Source organism: Ochotona curzoniae, unplaced genomic scaffold (genome assembly GCF_017591425.1).
Source record: "Ochotona curzoniae isolate NIBS_2020 unplaced genomic scaffold, NIBS_Ocur_1.0 contig_2688, whole genome shotgun sequence".
Classification (NCBI taxonomy): domain Eukaryota; kingdom Metazoa; phylum Chordata; class Mammalia; order Lagomorpha; family Ochotonidae; genus Ochotona; species Ochotona curzoniae.
The window spans coordinates 16,515,013-16,532,784 of record NW_024465553.1 but is presented as its reverse complement, the minus strand read 5'-3'; the positions used below and the strand labels follow the sequence as shown (position 1 = coordinate 16,532,784).

Here is a 17,772-nt window from a genome sequence, read left to right as displayed (position 1 = left end):
ATAACTATATAAATTATATAATTATAATCACATAAACTATAAATGATTATAGAATGCGCATTTTGTTCTATTAAGTAGCAACAATCATTTAAATTTTTTTAAAGATTTACTTGTTTTCATTTGAAAGGCAGATTTTACAGATGTAGGGAAAGAGAGAGAGAGAGAAAGAGAGAGAGAGGGAAAGAGAAGGTCTTCCACTTGAGAGAGAGAGAGAGAGAGAGAGAGAGAGAGAGAAGGTCTTCCACTTGTGCACCAAGTGGCCACAGCAGCCAGAATTGATTCGATCCAAAGCCAGGAGCCAGGAGCTTCTTCCAGGTCTCCCACATGAGTGCAGCATTCCAAGTACTTGAGCCATCTTCCACTGCTTTCTCAGGCCATAGCAGGGAGCTGGATCAGAAGTAAAGCAGCCAGGACACAAATTGGCTCCCATATGCGGTGCCAGGGTTACAGAGCAGAGGTTTACTAACTTGCTGTGCCACTGCCCCACCCTGTAAGTTTTTTTCTAAAGAGAAGCGTATGAAGACTGTTTTCTGCTTAGCTTGTATGAAACATTACACCTTGAGTGGTGGTCCTGGGTGAGCAGTTCTGAGTGGGGAGTGCTGGGAAGGTACTGGATGGTCTGGTTCTTGTCCGGTCTCCTCACACACACTGAGTAGGGCAGCATGATGCCATGGGATCTGGGGAGAGTAATAAGCACTCCCTGAGAAGCAGTGACCCACAGAGCTGGCATTGTGAGATATTTGCAGTGATTGTAAGAGGGCATTGAAAAGCACGTGGGATTCCAGACCCAGTCGAAGGCACTGGTGACACCAATGCCACACCAGTGTGCTCACATCCCCCAGCTGTCAGGATGTTCAGACCTTGCCGTCTGGACCCTTAGAAGCCATCCTGGCAGTGCTGTTCTTGGTGGCATCATTTCAAATAGCAAATGTAAAGAGGCCTTTGGTTTTTTTCTCCTTTCTGTATCTTACTTGGAGATCCTAAGCACAAATTCATTTACAGATGTGGACACAGACAAGAACCTGATACAAAGTTTCTTTAGTTCCTGAAAAGAAAATAGTAACTTCAGTTTCTGCCATAAAAGTGGGCTTTTGTGTCACCAGCAAGCAGTTATATAATGGGCGAAATCAGGAGGTGGCGTGGTCACGTGCCCGGGGGTGGTGAGGAGTGGCCCGGGGTGGGCGGTGGGTGGGCACGGAGAAGCAGGGAGAAGTGGGGAAAGCCATTTCCAGCAGGGGCTGTGGAATGCGGAGGGCGGAGAAGCATGTATGCAAAGACTGCTTCACTTCGCCACCTTTTTGTTATTGTCATTGTTTAGTGTCCATTCACTTAGAGGCAGAGTGACAGACGGTGGCATCGTCCCCCTGGCTCATCCCCATGCCCTCCCCAAGTGCCCACAACAGCAAGAGCCAGGTCAGGCTGGATTCATGAGCTAGCCACTCCAGCCACGTCTCCTCCGTGGGAGCACTGATTTGAGAGACAGAAGGAGAGCTCCCCAGTGCTTGAGCTGGACAGGGACAAAGCCAGGACTCCAGAACTGGGATCTGGCAGTTGATGTCAGTGGAGGGGACTTGAGCATTTGAGCCCTCACCTGCTGCCATCCAGATGGCGTTAGCGGGAGGCTGGAATTGGAAGCAGAGCCGGGACTGGACTTCTGTATACCATGGAATGTGGGTATCGCACCTGGCATTGTAATGGCTAGGCCAAACGCCCAATGCCCCTGGCCTCTCTGTCTTCTTGACTTACGTAGTTTATGTCCCGGGAGTGACATAACCTCATTCAATTGCTTCTTAAAAAACCAAAATGTTCTTTAGCATTTGATAAAGTAAACCATGAAATGGTTCTGTGTGAATAAGTAATCACTTAATTCCTTAATTCTTTCAAAAAGTGGATTGTCTCAGTAGTTACCAGCTTCTGATGCAAAGGAATATGTAAAGTTCCAGATTGCCGTTTCTTCATCGTTTTGGATTTTTTTTCTCTTTAGCGCCACCTTGTGGGAGCATGTTTTAAATGACAGTTTAGCCTTTGTTTGTTAAGTTGACTCCCTGTTTTACTTTTCCATGGGCTGTAAATGAAAAGTTTCTCTGTCCAGATGTTATTTTGCACAGAGAACGTGGATAGGGCCTTGGGCAGACTCAGCTCAATGCCGAGCTCCTGATGCTTGCCCTGCATTTGTGACTTGTAGCAGCAGTCCCTCCTTTGTAAACATTGAGGCTCAATGGTACCAGTTTGTAGCCAGGGCTGACTGGACAAGGAACTTTGAGTAGTGTCCCAAGTTTTTCTCCAAGACTTTGGAGTTTATTCGGCCTATCCTCCCCCCTCCACCCTCCATCCCCCACCGCTAGCTAGAAATATAATGGGAAAATTAAAATTGGAAGATGTCATAGGAGTCAGCTGGGCCCCTGCCCACAGTTTACAGCTGTTTAGAGTTAAAGCAAGCAATCATCCCCCCACACCACCTCCTGCCCCTCCCCATCACAGACTCTTGTTAAAAAAAAATGTACCCTGTATATACCATTCCTCCCTGCTTGCACACCAGTCCCCAAGTAGAAGGACAATAATAATAGGCTTGCCCATTCTGTTTCTTGAAAACAGGAAATGAGCTAGGTATGGGGCTGTTGGCATTCTTCACTGAAGAGCTGCAGGCAGCTCAGCCCAGCTCTGCAGCCTGCCTCACGTTTGGTGGCCTGGTGGCCTGGTGGCCTGGCAGCCTGGCACAGGCTGTATTTAGAGGGCAGACCTTTGAAAACTTGGAATGGGAGGGTCTGGCTGGGCCCCGAGATTTGTAGTCTCTGCTATGTGAAGGGGGAGTGGTCACGTGTGTTTGAATTTGAGTGGAGTGAATGCTGGCCAAATGGCCTCACTCCATTTAAGGAACTGATTGGTTCAAATTCCCAGTGAGTCAAGTTGGAGACGTTCAGAGCCTGATGGAAAAGTGATGAGGGAGGCCGAGGGGATGAGAGCACAGACTCCGGCAGCTCACGGAACCTCCCGGAGATTTCTGGAGTTCATAGTGTGGGCAACAAGGTGAAGCAACGGGAGAGATGAAATAACTCCTCGTGAGCTTAGTTCCTGCCTTGGAGTCGGAACTCGGTTTATTTAATTTTCTTTCCCTTATCACATCTCTGCCCTAAAGAGATGGAAGATTTTTTTTTTTTTTGCAACTCTGTGAGTAAATATCAAATTGTCTAAGATTGATTTGAACGTTATTTATTTATTTTGAAATGGCATTGTGTGTCCCTCATATATAAACAAAGAGTAAGATAGATTCCTTCCACCTGCTGGCTGATTCCTCAGCTGCCGGCAACAGCCGAGGCTGGACCAAGCTGAGCAGGGAGCAGGGAACAGTGGAACTCCAGGTACTGGAGCTGTCTTCACTGCCTGTTAGAATGGGCTTTAGCAGGAAGCTGGATCCGAAGTGGGACAGCCGGGCCTCTGGCAGGCGCCATGACGTGGGATCTGGGTGGCCCAGGAGGCGGTATAAAATGCCCTGCCACAGTGCTTGTGTCTAAGGACATTTCTTGGTGACGGGGAAAGAGAATTTATTTTAGTCAGAGGTCCCAACGTTCTGTCCTCTGGTTCCTTTACTGGAGAAAACTCTATGAGGGGTCTTAAAAAAAAAACTGTTCATAGGCAACGCATGTCATGAAAAAACCGTGCATGGATTTCAAAATCATTTTGCGTCAAAATTTATCTTTTAATTCTGTTTTCCACAAACTTTTTGAAGCATTCTTGTATATTATTCCACTTAACATAGGCGTTCTTTAAAATATGTGATTTCCAATGGGGTGTTTGAATTAATTTTGGGGTCTTAGCTCAGAATCTGGATGGCTTGAAAAGGCAGCGTACATCTTTGCGACTACATCAGGATTTTTATTCGTACCACAAGGGATTAAAACGTAAGAAAGGCAGTCTTAAATAATGAAGCGGATGTGTTCACTCACAGCCAGGCACAGCTGGAGTCTGCTGCTCTTGACCTTGTCACCCAGAGTCCCATTTTCTCTGACTTGCCATCAGGCCCCCAGTGGCTGCCTCCTTCTGGCACGACTCGGAGCATCCCTCTCAAGGCCCTCAGTCGGATGTTGCGGTTCCAGACTTTTTTCCCCTCAGCCTGCTGACCATCAGGAGGAAGAGGGGTGGGGACGTGAGTTTTGTGGCACGGAGGGGTCAGCTGCGGCTTGGTATGCCTGCGGCCCATGTTGGCATGACAGTTTGAGTGTTGGCCCCTCCCCTTCTGATCCAGCTTCCTGTTCTTGTGTACCTGGGAGGCAACAGATGATGACTCCCATACGGAGTCCCTGCCACCTTGTTGAAGACCTGGTTACAGTTTCTGGCTGTTGGCATCAGTCTGGCCTTAAACTGGCTGAGGATTTAAGGAGTGAGCAGCGGATGCAAGGTTTCTGTGTCTTTCCCTTCCCCACCCCCACCTCTACCTTGGAAATAGATGAAAATAAGTGAAATAAACTCCCCAAGAGGAAGAGAAGCCGTCTCCGTACCTGCTGCCGCTCACGCAGAGCGTCTTCGAGCTGACCTCTGTACAGACAGGCTCTGCTGGGCTCCCTTGTCCCTGGCATGCGTGCTGGCATGCCCAGCGTGCCGAAAGCAGCCATGGGCCATCCGTGAAGCAGCGATGGTGTCCACTGTAAGCCAGTGCAGGGCTGGGACTGGGAGCTGAGGGGGTTCTCACGGGATAATTGGGGTCCTCATTCCAGAAGGCAGGGGAAGGCTGCTGAGCCAGAGACTGCTAACGCGCTGTGGCACATGATTCAGATTCTGAGCCCTAGGTTAACGAAGACTTGTGTTCCGGCTCTAGGGATCATCCATGTATCATGTGGACCGGTGGCTGCAGGAGGATTCCGGTTCTGGTTTTCCATGCTGAGGCTATCCTGACCAAGGACAACAACATTCGAGTAATTGGAGGTGGGTGTGACCTCCGCCCACGCAGGGCAGAGCTGTGCGTGGCCCTGACAGACCCTGTCCTGAAGAAGTAGATGCAAAGGAGCCCTGGCCACGAGACCGATCTGTTGCATCGTTTTACTTGAACAATTTTTTTTCAGAATTATATGTGTTTGTATTTTTAAAAGGTTGTGGTAACATACACATAATGGATTTTACTATTTTAACCATTGTGTAACGTACAGTTCCTTGGCAGTTCGATATATTCATGATTGTGCAACCGTCACCTTGGCCTGGCTTAGGAACACTTTCATCATCACAAAAGTGAAACTTGTATCCCCATGAAGTGGCCGCTCCCCGTTCCCGTAGACTGCCAGTCCCTGGCGACCGCTAATCTGTTTACGACACCTATGGTCTTGTTTATTCTGAAGATTTCATATAAATGGAATCCTGTAACATGTGGCTTTTTGGATCTGGCTTCTTTCATCATGTTTTCAAATTTCATTCAGGTTGGGACATGTGTCAGTCTCTTACTTTTATTTCATGGCTAACATGCTACAAGTAAGTGTCCCGTCTCTTTGTTCCCGTGGCTGGCCATGGTTAGCAGTGCTGCTAAGAGTGTTTGCGGACAAGTTCTTCTTGAACACCTGTTTTCAATTCATTTGGGTATTTTCAGGAATGAAATTGCTAGGCCATATGCCCCTGCCGTGTTTTACTAAGACCCTGTCCAGCTGTCCTCCGTGGTGGCTGCGTCCATTCCCCCTCATCAGAGGTGTGAGCTCCGTTTTCCCGTGCCTGCTGGCCCTGCTGGCCTGGGATATTTTCTGACTGTTTAGATTATAGCCGTTCAGGTGAGTGTGAAATGCCCTCTCACTGTGGTTTTGTTTAACTTTCCCTCCTGTCTGCTGACAGGGAGCGTCTTCCTGCGTGCTTGTTGACCGCTCATGTATCTTCCTTGGAGAAATACCTGCTTATTGAAGGCCTTTGCCCATTTCTTTAAAAAAATTTTTTTAAATTTTACTTTAAATATTACTTACATAGTTGAGAGGTGCATGCCGGTGTGGGCCTTGGATTAGGGTGATTAGGGCTGAGGTATGAAGGAGGGTAGGTTGGACGAATGTTTCAGCTGTTCTGTATTTTTTATTTTGTCTACTGTGTCTGTTGGCAGATTGCGGGAGGGGGCCTCTCCTTGCTGTCAAACTATGTCTGACCTTGGGGATGGTGGATCTTCGTTTGATGTTGCCTTGAAGAGAACCTCATGGTTGGGAACAACATCCTGAGGCTGTCACTTTGATAGTTCTGGGGCATTGGCGGCTTCCTTGTTTCAGGGTTGAGAAAATCTCCCTAAGGTCGGTTTGCTGATCTAGTCCACTACAAATCCCTGTGATGAAAGAAAAACCATTAAGTGTGTCCTCAGATTCTTTGTTTTTGAATATTCTGAATGTTCCCAAGTTCACTGAGGCTCAGTAGTTTTCTTTAGCTTCTTTGCTGAGTAATCTGAAGAACTTGTGCTGCTTGCTGCCTTCGTTTTCTCAGTTGCTCAACGGTCACAGTTTGCACTTATTTTTCGCAACTCTCCTAAATGGCTGTCATAAATCTGCCCCCATCATAAGCCTGCGGGTAAATCCTCTTAAGAACCATGAGTCTGGGCCATCCGTTATCTTCTGTTGCTCTTGCAGTGTAAGCTGTCAGACTTGCTTTGTCCGTTTATACATATAATGTTTTGATGAATTCATTGTTCATATATTTGGTAAATAGTGTGACTTCTCATGCTTTTTTGATGGAATGTATCTTTTTCTCCATCATAATCTCCTCCTCTCCTCCCCGTTGTCTGTACTTTAAGCGTATAAGTAGGGTTGTGCTTTTTAATGAGAAATTTAATATTTAGTTTACTTTTTTGTGTGGAGTCAGGCAGTATTTTATAATTTGCCTGTGAATATATCTATTTGGTAAGTGTGTGTTTGGGCAGCTTAACAGTAGAGGTTGTATATACAATTTAAATTCTTCAGTGGCATTATTTAAAAGGCAATTAGTTATAATGTTTTTTTTTTCATTTTTTAAATAATTATTATCATTCTATGATACAGTTCCATAGGCCCTGGAATTTCCCCTATCCCCTTCCCAAATCCACTCCCCCCACCCCCCCCCCCCCCGAGTTCTCCCGTATCGTTACAATAGCGTAGTTTCTCATAAACAGTCATAAGTTCATCATTGTGGGCATGGACAATGGCAGAGAGTCCAGCATCCCGTTGTCAAGACACATCCAACCATTTCACTGGGAGTCCCTCCTTGATCTAGAAATAGAGATACACACTGCGCCTTATCCTCACATCTGGACGTATCAGTCTCCACTACACAGTCAGTATAAATCCCCCCCAAGTGAAAAACCTCAACAGGAAGAAAAATAGAAATTTATAATGCCAAGAATCTATGATGTTGGTTGATGAGATTAAGCCATTTACATTTAGGGTTAATATGTACGGGTGGCATTTTGGTCCTGTCATTTTAGCAATGGGTTTTTCATTGACTTAGTCTTCAGTTGTTATTTTACTGGGATGTTCTTCACATTTACCTTTGGTTTTGGTGCTATTCTTCTTCCCTGTCAAGAGAACATCTTTAAGTATCATTTGTAGGGCAGGTTTGGAAGAGGCATATTCTTTTAACTTTACTGTGGAAGAGTTTTATTTCGTTTTCAAAGACAAAGGAAAACTTTACTGGGTATGTTATCCTGGGCTGACCATCTTTTGTTTTTAGAATCTGGAATATGTCACTCCATTCTGTTCTTTCCTGTAGCGTTTCCTGTGAGAGGTCTCCTGTGAATTTAATTGGCATTCCTTTATATGTCAATTGATTTTTTTCACGTGCACATTTAAGGAGCTTTTCCTTATGTTTGAAGAGAACATGGTTATCATGTGTCGTGGTGAAGGTCGCTTTTGGTCAACCCTGTTGGGTGTTCTGTGCCCCTCCTGCATGTTTCCCAATTCTTTCTTCAGATTAGGGAAATTTTCCCTTGTTATTTCATTAAATACATTTCTAAACCCAGCGTCTCTTTCTGTACTTTCTAGGACTCCCATAACTCTTATATTTGGCCTTTTAGTAGTGTTTCTTAATTCCTGAATACTTTTTTTAGCTTGACCCAGCTCTGTTTCCAACTTTTTGTGTTTCCTCTGGTGACATAAAATATCTTCTAATTTTGAGATTCTTTCTTCTGCCTCCTTCATTCTATTTTGGAGACTTTTCATCGAATTTTTAATTTGCTCTATTCATCCTTCATTTCCAATAATTCAGCTTGACTTTATTTTAGTGTTGCTATTTCCTTTGTGACGTATTCCTTAAATTCCTGCATGTGCTTTTTGGTTGTTGGTAAGCTTTACAATAAAGGGTTTTGAATTCTGTATCCTCCATTTTCTCAATGTCTTCCTCAGTTAACTCTGGCAAAGGGTTTTGCTCCTTTGCAGGGGAGTCTTCAGGAATATCCATTGTGCCTTTTTTTCTTCTTTTGCTGTTGGTTATTGTACTTCTGTTTAGCAGGTTTTTCTCCTTAGGGCAGGTTTCTAAGCTATGTCACCCACAGGTCTGTCACCCAAAAAATCAAACTGGCTTCCCAGACCTATTTTGGGTGTAACGTGGTTGCTGGTGGAGTTCTGGCTGCTGGTGCAGTTCACATTGCTGCTGGCTAAATACTGCTGGAATGTCTGGTCACTGCAACACCTACGCGTTGTTTCACTGCTATCCTGTGGCCCTCAGTCTCCACGCACCCCTCTGTTGTTGGTCTGTCCTCTCCTGTTTCCAGGAATGTGCCCTCTCTGCTTCACCATGGCTAATGCTTCTTCATCTGTTTAAATGTGTTCTCACCCTATTCTGCCATCTTGATTCTCTCAACAATGTTCTTTAACTCAATGTATCAAAATTCTATTTTTTTCACCTTCTATATTTAAAAATCATTGATAAGATATTTTATATCTCATATGTATTTACGCCTAAAGTACATCTCGGGACTGATGTTGTGGTGCAGTAAGTTAAGCTGCTGCCTGTGATACCAGCATCCCATGTAGAGTGTGGCGTTAAGTCCCAGCTGCTTCACATCCCATTCAACTCCCTGCTAATGCTCCTGGGAAAGCAACTGAGGATGGCGCAAAGGCTTGGGCCCCTGCCACCCACCTGCGAGCCCCAGACTTCAGCCTTGCCCGGCCCTGGCCTTTGTAGCTATTTAGGGAAGGAGGCAGCAGATGCAAACTCTCTTGTTTCTCCCTCTCGCCCTCTCTGAAACTCTGCCTTTCAAACAAATAAGTCTTTTTAAAAAAATATTGCCCAGTTTGATAAAAAAATTTTTCATTGGAAGTATTTTATCTGTATTTGGATTTCGTAGACAGTTGACTTCATAGACAAGCTGTCTCAGACAACTTTTCTAATTGCTGAATCAGGTATCAGTTTTAACACCTAAATGCATTTAAGTTAAATAAAATGAAAGGTTTGTCTCTTCTGTCATGCCACCATAATTCAGGGGGCTCAGAAGTCACACATGGTGACAACATCTGACAGTGCAGGGATGGACCTACTCTTCTGATATTAGGATACAGCACACCATGTTGTCATTGCAGGTGTTATTCTTACATCCTGAAAGGCAGAGATGTCAGTTTTGTCTTCATTCTGGCTTCTGTGCTGTTTTTGTCCCAATCTCTTGGGGGCACTTTCCAACCCCCTAGCTACTTGTGCACTGACAGTTGAAATTTTTAGTTCAATTGCTTTGCCACAGCCAATCCTGGAGCTGGCCAGCAGGGATTGTAGCAGTGCAGGTCGACTCCCGGAACACACAAGAGTGATTCAAGAAAAGGAAACTGTGTTTTCCTTTGGTTGAACAGATAGGGTACTCATTCAAAAATAGGGTGCTTGTCAGCTTGCCAGGAATCAGGGATACTCCTGCCCTGCCTCTTTGTGGGGCGCAGTGTCTTTCTTGCACAGTTAGGTGGTTCTGTTTGCAGTTGCAGTTCTCCATAAAGCTGTGCCAAGGGTGACCAAGTCCATGTACTAGGGAGAGGGAAAAGGAGAACGTGAGAGGAGATGAAAAAGAGGAACTTCCTTAAAGGACTTGGCTCCTGTGGTTATGGAAGCTGAGAAGTCCTGTGATCTGCTGTCTACCAGCTGGAGACCTAGGAGGGCTGCTGGTACGGTGTGGCAACCCGTGAGCCAGAGAGCCAGCTGTGCGCATTCCGGGCTGCATGTGAGTGCTGGGGGCAGAGAAAGCTGTGTCCCAGATCGTGCAGTTGGGCAGGAAGCACGTCACCCACCAATCTCTCCTATGGGGACCCTGTACGGATGGCATGATGCCCACAGGCAAGGCAGTCAGGGTTGTACTCAGTGCCCAAGTTCTAATATTAGATCACTCTGGAGTCTCCCTCATATATACACCCTGTCATACTGTTTTCATGGGATTTTTCAGCATCATGTGGCTGAGTTAGACACATGCAATTAGCCATCATGCCAAGATAGCTAAATTTTTCAAGAGATGCCCAGGAATCTAGGCTGCTAGATTTTTTTCTCTGATTTTTTTTTTAAGATTTATTTATTTTTATTGCAAAGTCAGATATATACAGAGAGGAGGAAATACAGAGAAATATTCTACCACTGGACTACCAATGCAACAACATTTTCCTCTAATTTTCAAGGATTGGTGACTAGTTTAATTTTTTTTTTTTAACAATATCATGAATGAGAAATAGACTGTTGGCAAATGAAGGGTTACCAGTTTACAGCCTGCTGTAAGAAGCAGTGTAAACCAGCACTGGACACTGAGCACGAATGTGAGTTAGAAATCCCCAGCAGTGATACTTAACTTTCCTTTATTCCCTTTTCCAGATTGAGGTCAATCTCCAAATGCCTGCAACAGCTAGAGCTGGGCCAGGCCAAAACCTGATGCTGGGAATTGAAGCCAGTTCTTTCATGTGGGTGGCAGGGAGCCATTAGTGCTGCCGCCTGGGGTGCATATGGCAGGAAGCTAGAATTGAGAGTGGAGCCAGGACTCACGCCCATGCCCTCCGAGAGTGGGACGTGGATATCCCAAGCAGTATCTTGGCCACTGCACCGATGCCCACTGGTCTTCCTTGCATTTCTTGTGTTTCCCTTTTGGAAGATGTCCAGTGTATCTGAGTTAAATTATAGTTAGATGATAGTGATTAAAAGTGGTTGGTTACTACTTAACTGTTTGGTGAGAATCAGATCTGTCACAGAGTGCACTGGTGGTTGTTTTTCTTCTGTATTAGCAGGAATGAAAGATTACTAATACTCTAAGCTAAAGGTATAATTTCCTATGTTTGGTTCTGTATATTAATAAAAATTATTATACTTTTACTTTCTACAGTATAAAAATTTTAATATGTAGCAACAACTCTTTTTTTTACCCCCCAAAGCTTTATTTGGAAGAGTTACAGAGAGGGAGGGAGAGAAGGAGAGAAAAAGAGACAATCTGTTCACCGGTTCACTCCCCAGATGGCCTCAATGGCCAACACAGAGTCACACTGAAGCCAGGAGCTTTCTTTGGGTCTCCAACTTGGGTTGGAACCCAAACTCTTGGGCCATTTTGCGCTACTTCCTAGGCCATGGACAGGAAGGGAGCCGGATTGCAAGTTGAGCAACCAGTGTTCGAACTGTTACCCATATTGGATGTCCCACATCACAAATCGTTGCTTTACCTGCTATGCCTGCAACAACTGTTCATTGTTCCAAACATTTCATGTGAAACAAAAATCTGTCAAGTTGCAGGTTGCAGAATACTGCAGTGCATACATATATCCTTTCCTCTAAATTCACCAGTTATTAATGATTTGCATCTTTAAACCATTTGTTAATTCATTCAAGTACTTTACTTCCCTGAAACCTTAGAAAGTTTATGGAAACATAGAAGTGATATTTTAGTATATGTGCTGCCAAAGCGAGTGAGCACGGAATCATAGAATTAAAAGGTAAGTTTATTTTGGCACAAAAAATTTTTGAAATCCAAGATTATGTATCTCCTGAAAGCTAGATTTTCTTATGTGTAACCACAATAATTAGTCATTCGTAAAATATTGTTACCTGACCTACAGCTGTGACAGCAATTCCTGCATTGTTCCAGTTTTGCCCTTTTTAGCTCCTTTATTTTGTTTATCTATCTAGGATCCAATCAAAGATTACATTTAGTTGTCATATTTATTTAGTCTACTTTAGTCTACAACCGGTTTCCAGACTTTGTGTGTCACTCATGACACTGATATTTTTTAAGATCCAGACTAGCTGTTTTGTAGACAGTCCTTATGATTTATTGTTATCCCCGTCTGATGATTTCCATGTGTAGATTCCAGGTTTTTTTGTTTTGTTTGTTTGTTTGTTTGTTTAAGTGTTCAGGACTGTCCCTGGGTGAAGTTGTGGCTTTCACAATGTGCCACGTTTGGAAGGGTGTGATGTCATGCATTGTTGGTGATGACAGGTTTGATCGTTTGGTTAAGGTAGTGGTCACTAGGTTGTTGCATTGCGGAGCTGTCTCTTCCTGTTGGTTCCAAGCACTCCCTGGAGTGAGATGTTGAGATGTGCGTGGTACGTTGTGTTTTCTAGGATGAGTCCCTCACCCATTGGTGTCCCTTGTTTCTTATCTGAGTTAATCTTATGGTTATTGTAAAATGGTTATTTTTCGGTTCTATCTTTCCTTCTACTTTTCTTTGTTGACTTTTCTATGTTTTACTTCATGTGGTAGGCAGAATAGTGGTCCCAAAGATGTCTGCTTCCTGATTCCCAGACGCTGAATAGGTTACCTTGCCTGGCAAACAGACATTGACTTTGTAGCTGGATTTAAAGTGGCTCAACAATTGACTTTAAGATACCAGAATTGCCCCAGTAGACCTGGTGTAATCACTGTGTAATCTTTAGGAAGAGGAGTCAGAGTGGTGTAATGTGAGGACGATGGCCTTGTTGCTGGCTTTGGAGGTGGAGGAAGTAGACCTTAAGCCACAGGCAAGGAATAGGGTGACCGATAGTGGTTGGAAAAGGGGAGGAAACACGTCTTACGCAGAGTCCACAAAAAGGAGGATCTCCCCGCCAGTCCCTGAGCTTGGCCTAGTGAGGTTTGTGTTAGACATACGAGCCTCAGAGCACTAAGATGATGGGCTTGCGTCTCAGCTGCCAGGTGTGGTGATTTGTTACAGCTGCTAAAGATAACCATTGTACCTGGATTCATGGATTCTATAAGTGTGTTAGCATCTCCCTTAGTCATTCCTCATTTAGTGTTCACATTGGCTCTGTCAGTGGCTCCCTCAAGATTTTCTTGTGGCATGTTTTCAGTCTTTGGACCTGACAATATGCTTCAGTTCTATCTTAGGTTTTCCTCCCTGAGTTGGAATCCTCCATGCCTTGGAATCAGACATGCACACACACATACATGTACATACACACACACACACACACACACACACACACACACACACACACACACACACACACACACAGAGATTTATTTATTTGTAAAAGTTTCAGAGAAAGTTCCAGGGTAAGAGAGAGAGAAAATCTTCCATCTACCGGCCTACTCCCCAGGTGGCCAGGGCTATATCAGGCTGAAGCCAGGAGCCAGGAGTTTCCTCTCAGGTCTCCCCTGTTGGTGCAGGGGGCCAGGCACATGGGCCATCCTCCACTGCCATCCTAGCTATTAGCAGGGAGCTGGATTTGGAGAAGGGCCAGAACATGAACTGGCACCTGTATGGGGTACTCGTGTTGGTGGGTGGTGGCTTTATGTGCTGTGTACAACATTGTCCCCGGAACAAGCATTCTTCAGCAGCTCACAGCACTGCCTCTTGTGTTGTCTCCTAAGTCAGCACAAGTGACTGCCCTTTTCCTCTTGTCATCTTACCATTCACAAGAATCCCAAGGAATCTCAGGCCAAGAACCCTTGGTCCAGCATCATCTCATACTTATGTATAGTAGTTTGAATGGTAGCAATATTGGTTACAGAATATAATTATAACAACCCCAGTGTCGTAGGGTTTAGTCTCGTTTTTACAGTTAGCTTTCTGGTTCCTAAAACTTGATCCTGTGCTTTTCTTTAGAACGTTATCATTTATCTTACAAGATTGTACGGACTGACAGTCGCCTAGTACGCAGCATTCTAACAGCCCATGGATTTCATGAAGTAAGTTGATTTTTGCTATTTCACCTGATCTGCTCAAAGGCTGGAAATCTTAGCCACCTATCTGATGCTGCCTGTTAGCAAGGTCAATGTTAAACAACATCTTGGGAGCCAGTAAACAGTGATGGTGCAGAACATGGGTTGAATTTCTGAATGGTCTTACCAGTTTCCTTTTACAATACATAGAAGACCTTTTCACAGTTTTGTTTGTTTTTCTTGTCATCTTCTTGGATTTGAGCTAGAAGCTGAGTTGCTCATAAGGATTTGTTTGATCTCCAAGTAAGATTATCTGATTGCAACAAAAATGGATTTTGTCTAGCTTAAGCCAAAAGGGATTTGTGGAGAAGGTGAGCAGGGGGCAGTTAATAGGCTCAAAGGCACAGCCGCAAAGTTAGGCTTCTGGAAGGAGAGCGACTCAGACAGCCCCAGGGATCTGGGGGCGGGCCTCTTTAGGATTGTCATCAGGACCTGTCAGGTGTGAGGTGACTCCATTCGTTGTCCTTATGCCTTTCTCTGCTTGAGGACTTGAGAAGCGCATTCTGGAGATAGAAGATTGGCCAACTGCAGGTCATGGTTCTGCCTTGTTATGGGAAGAGTTGGGTGGGTGATTGGCAGTGCCTTTAAAATGAAGGGATAAGCCATTGGGACATATCATCAAAGACTGGCAGAAATGCAACAGTTTTTGCTTTAGATCTTTTGAAAGAATTGATCAAGTCTGTTTGTCAGTAGGAGATTTTTTTTTAAAGATGTATCGACTATTCTAAAGCAGTTATAGAGAGAAGGGACACACACACACACAAACACACCCCTTCCATCTGGTGGTTTATAACCCAGATGGGAATAACAAGCAGAACTGGGCCATGTTAAAGCCAGGAGACTGAACAGGGTCTCCCACAGGGTGGCAAGAGCTCATAGATCTGTGGGCCATCTTCTGATGCTTTTTCCAGGCCATTAACAGGGAGCTGGATCAGAAATGGAGCAGCTGGGACAAAAAATGGCACTTGTGTTGGACACTGTCATTACAGGCAGCAGCAACTTCATGTGTTACGGCACAATTTCAGCCTCTGTAGATGTTTTGACGAAGTTCTGAAACAAATTCTTGTCTATCATTTTTGCTGGTCCTTAACATGGCGTCTGTCATATTACAGAAACAATACATAATTTTTGAAGAATGGACATGTGAGTGCTGTACATAGAATTTAAACTGTCGCCATGTTTTGTGAAACTCTGCTGTTGTCTCAGCAGGCTCACCCAGTAACCGGGTCACCTCCAGAAACTCTGGATCAAAAGCCATTTGACATTTTCTCCCATCGCAGTTCCTGGGCAGGGACTCCCTCTGATGTTTCTTTGCCTTCCCATCTTTCTCTCTGCCTTCAGGTTCACCCAAGCAGCACTGACTATAACCTCATGTGGACAGGATCCCATCTGAAGCCCTTCTTACTTCGCACCCTCTCTGAAGCACAAAAGGTCAATCACTTCCCCAGGTAATCGCTCTTATAGCTGCTTCCTAAAATTTAAACACTTCTTGCCATCAGAGCTAATGAAAGTCCTTCAGGAAGAGCAGCAACAAAGGCAGTTGTTTCGATGCAGGGCATCTCCCTGACTGCGCATAAACACTTGCCGAAGGGGACACATATGGTTGTGTCATCATTCTTGTCTTATTATTATTATTTTAATCTGAGAGATAGAGAACAAGCTTTCTTCTGCTGGCTCACTTCCCAAATGCTCACAATGGCTGGATCTGGACCTCCTGAATCCAAATGCTGGAAACTCAGTACAGGTCTTCCATGTGAGGGTTCTTTACTGCAATTGCTCTTCCTGTTTCATCAAACAGGGCAACTTTTAAAAATTTAATAGGAAATCATTAGAGATCACCTTAAATCCTGATTTGGTTCCTCTTGGATTAAACAAACAAAACTCTGAATTTTGAAGGGCACCCATTTTTCTTCAGTTGGTAATGTAAAAGGGATTTTGTTCAATTGTCAAACCCTCAGTTCTATAATGGTGGGCTAGGTGACTGCTGTCATCACTGAGAAAAAGTGTTTTAGGTATTCCTCAATAAATCTGGTTAAGCAATCTAGTGGATGAAAGTGATATTACAATTAACAAGGGAATTGGCTTGGGGTGATGTCTTCAGTAACTGCTCTAGGACTGTGAACTCTTAAGAATGTGATAATAGGAAAACCTCTGAGCTGTAATTTACTGAAATGGGAAGTTTTTTTGTTGTTGTTCATTTTTTATTCTTTTTAAGGTCTTACGAACTAACCCGGAAGGACCGATTATACAAAAACATAATTCGAATGCAGCACACACATGGATTCAAGGCTTTCCACATCCTCCCGCAGACCTTCCTCCTGCCAGCTGAGTACGCGGAATTCTGTAGTAAGTGCTTGGCTGGGAATGCCCCAGTCCTTGGCACCTGAACTTGGGCAGGTGCACCCCAGCATCTGCTTCCAGTTAACCATTCAATTGGTGCTTCTCACTTCCTTTAAGAATTTTTTTTTTTTTAGTTCTGTAGTGAAATAATTGCAGAGTTAACTTTGAGTCTGTTTTATTTATTTATTTTAAAAAGATTTATACATTTATTTTTATTGAAAAGTGAGATTTACAGAGAGAAGGAGATACAGAGAAAAAGATCTTCCATTTGCTGGTTCATTCTCCAAGTGGCTGCAAAGACTGAACCTGAGCCAGTGTGAAGCGAGGAGCCAGTAACTTCCTCCAGGTCCCCCATGCAGATGTAAGGTCCCAAGGCTTTGGGCCGTCCTCAACTTCTTTCCTACGCCACAAGCAGGGAGCTGGAAAGGAAGCCGGGTAACTGGGACATGGACTGGTGCCCATATGGGATCCTGGCGCATGCAAGACAAGGACTTTAGCCACTAGGCTACTGCACTGGGCCCAATGTTAGGGTTTAAAAGTGCTAGTTAGCTATGCGCTGTTTGCTTTGAATTCAGGATGATCAGTAAGTACACATGGAAACCAAATAGGAATTTGCCTTTCAGCTCTGTTGCTGAGAAAATGTCAGAAAAACGTATGACATAGGTCTAGATCTAGGTCTAAAACTGAATGCTGCTGCTTTTTTTTTTAATTAAAGATCTATGCATTTATTTGAAATGCAAAGTGACAGGCATAGAGGGTGAGACAGAGAGGGTCCATCTACTAATTCACTCCGCAAATCCCTGCGTTAGCAGAGGCTTGGCCAAGTTGAATCTAGGGACCAGGTCTTCCACTTGAGTACTGCGCCATCTTCTGCTTCTTTCCTGCATATTAGCACAAAGCCAGATAGGAGGCCGAGTAGCCGGAACTTAAACTGGCACTTTGGTGTGGGCTGCGAGCTCTGCAAGCAGTCGGTCCACCAGCTACTCCACTGTGCCAGTTGCTCCTTGCCTACTGGAAGAGACACTTGTAGAGACCCATCCCAGAGACAGCTGTCCGGAATGTGGGAGCCTGATGCTCGCCTAACTGTGCTCAGAGTGTTGGGGAGGGGATCCACACGCAGGACTGTCTAGGCTCTAGACTGTGGCCAGTTGCAGTGTTGAGTTGAAGAACCCATGAGTGTCCTGCCAATCCCAGTCGTTTGTTTCCACGGGCAGCCTTCTCAGGAGCAGGAGGGGGAGTCAGTGGGCAGTTCGGGGTGGCACCAGCATTATTGAAGAGTAGTTTTTCCATGGAAGTGTGTTCTCTGTGGCTGTCTCCTGTTACAAGACTGAGAGGTGATCATAAGGTCCAGC

General features: G+C 44.6%; 1 protein-coding gene across 2 annotated transcripts in view; it reads left to right on the top strand.

Annotated features, from left to right (window-relative positions):
* Positions 1-17,772, top strand: part of TTLL5 (tubulin tyrosine ligase like 5) — a 213,114-nt gene that overhangs the window by 3,590 nt on the left and 191,752 nt on the right. For both annotated transcript variants that reach the window (XM_040975261.1, XM_040975259.1), the window contains exons 3-6: positions 4,814-4,920; positions 13,965-14,047; positions 15,422-15,528; positions 16,296-16,426. In XM_040975261.1, coding sequence (XP_040831195.1) covers positions 4,814-4,920; positions 13,965-14,047; positions 15,422-15,528; positions 16,296-16,426 — 428 coding nt within the window. The remainder of the gene's footprint in view (positions 1-4,813; positions 4,921-13,964; positions 14,048-15,421; positions 15,529-16,295; positions 16,427-17,772) is intronic.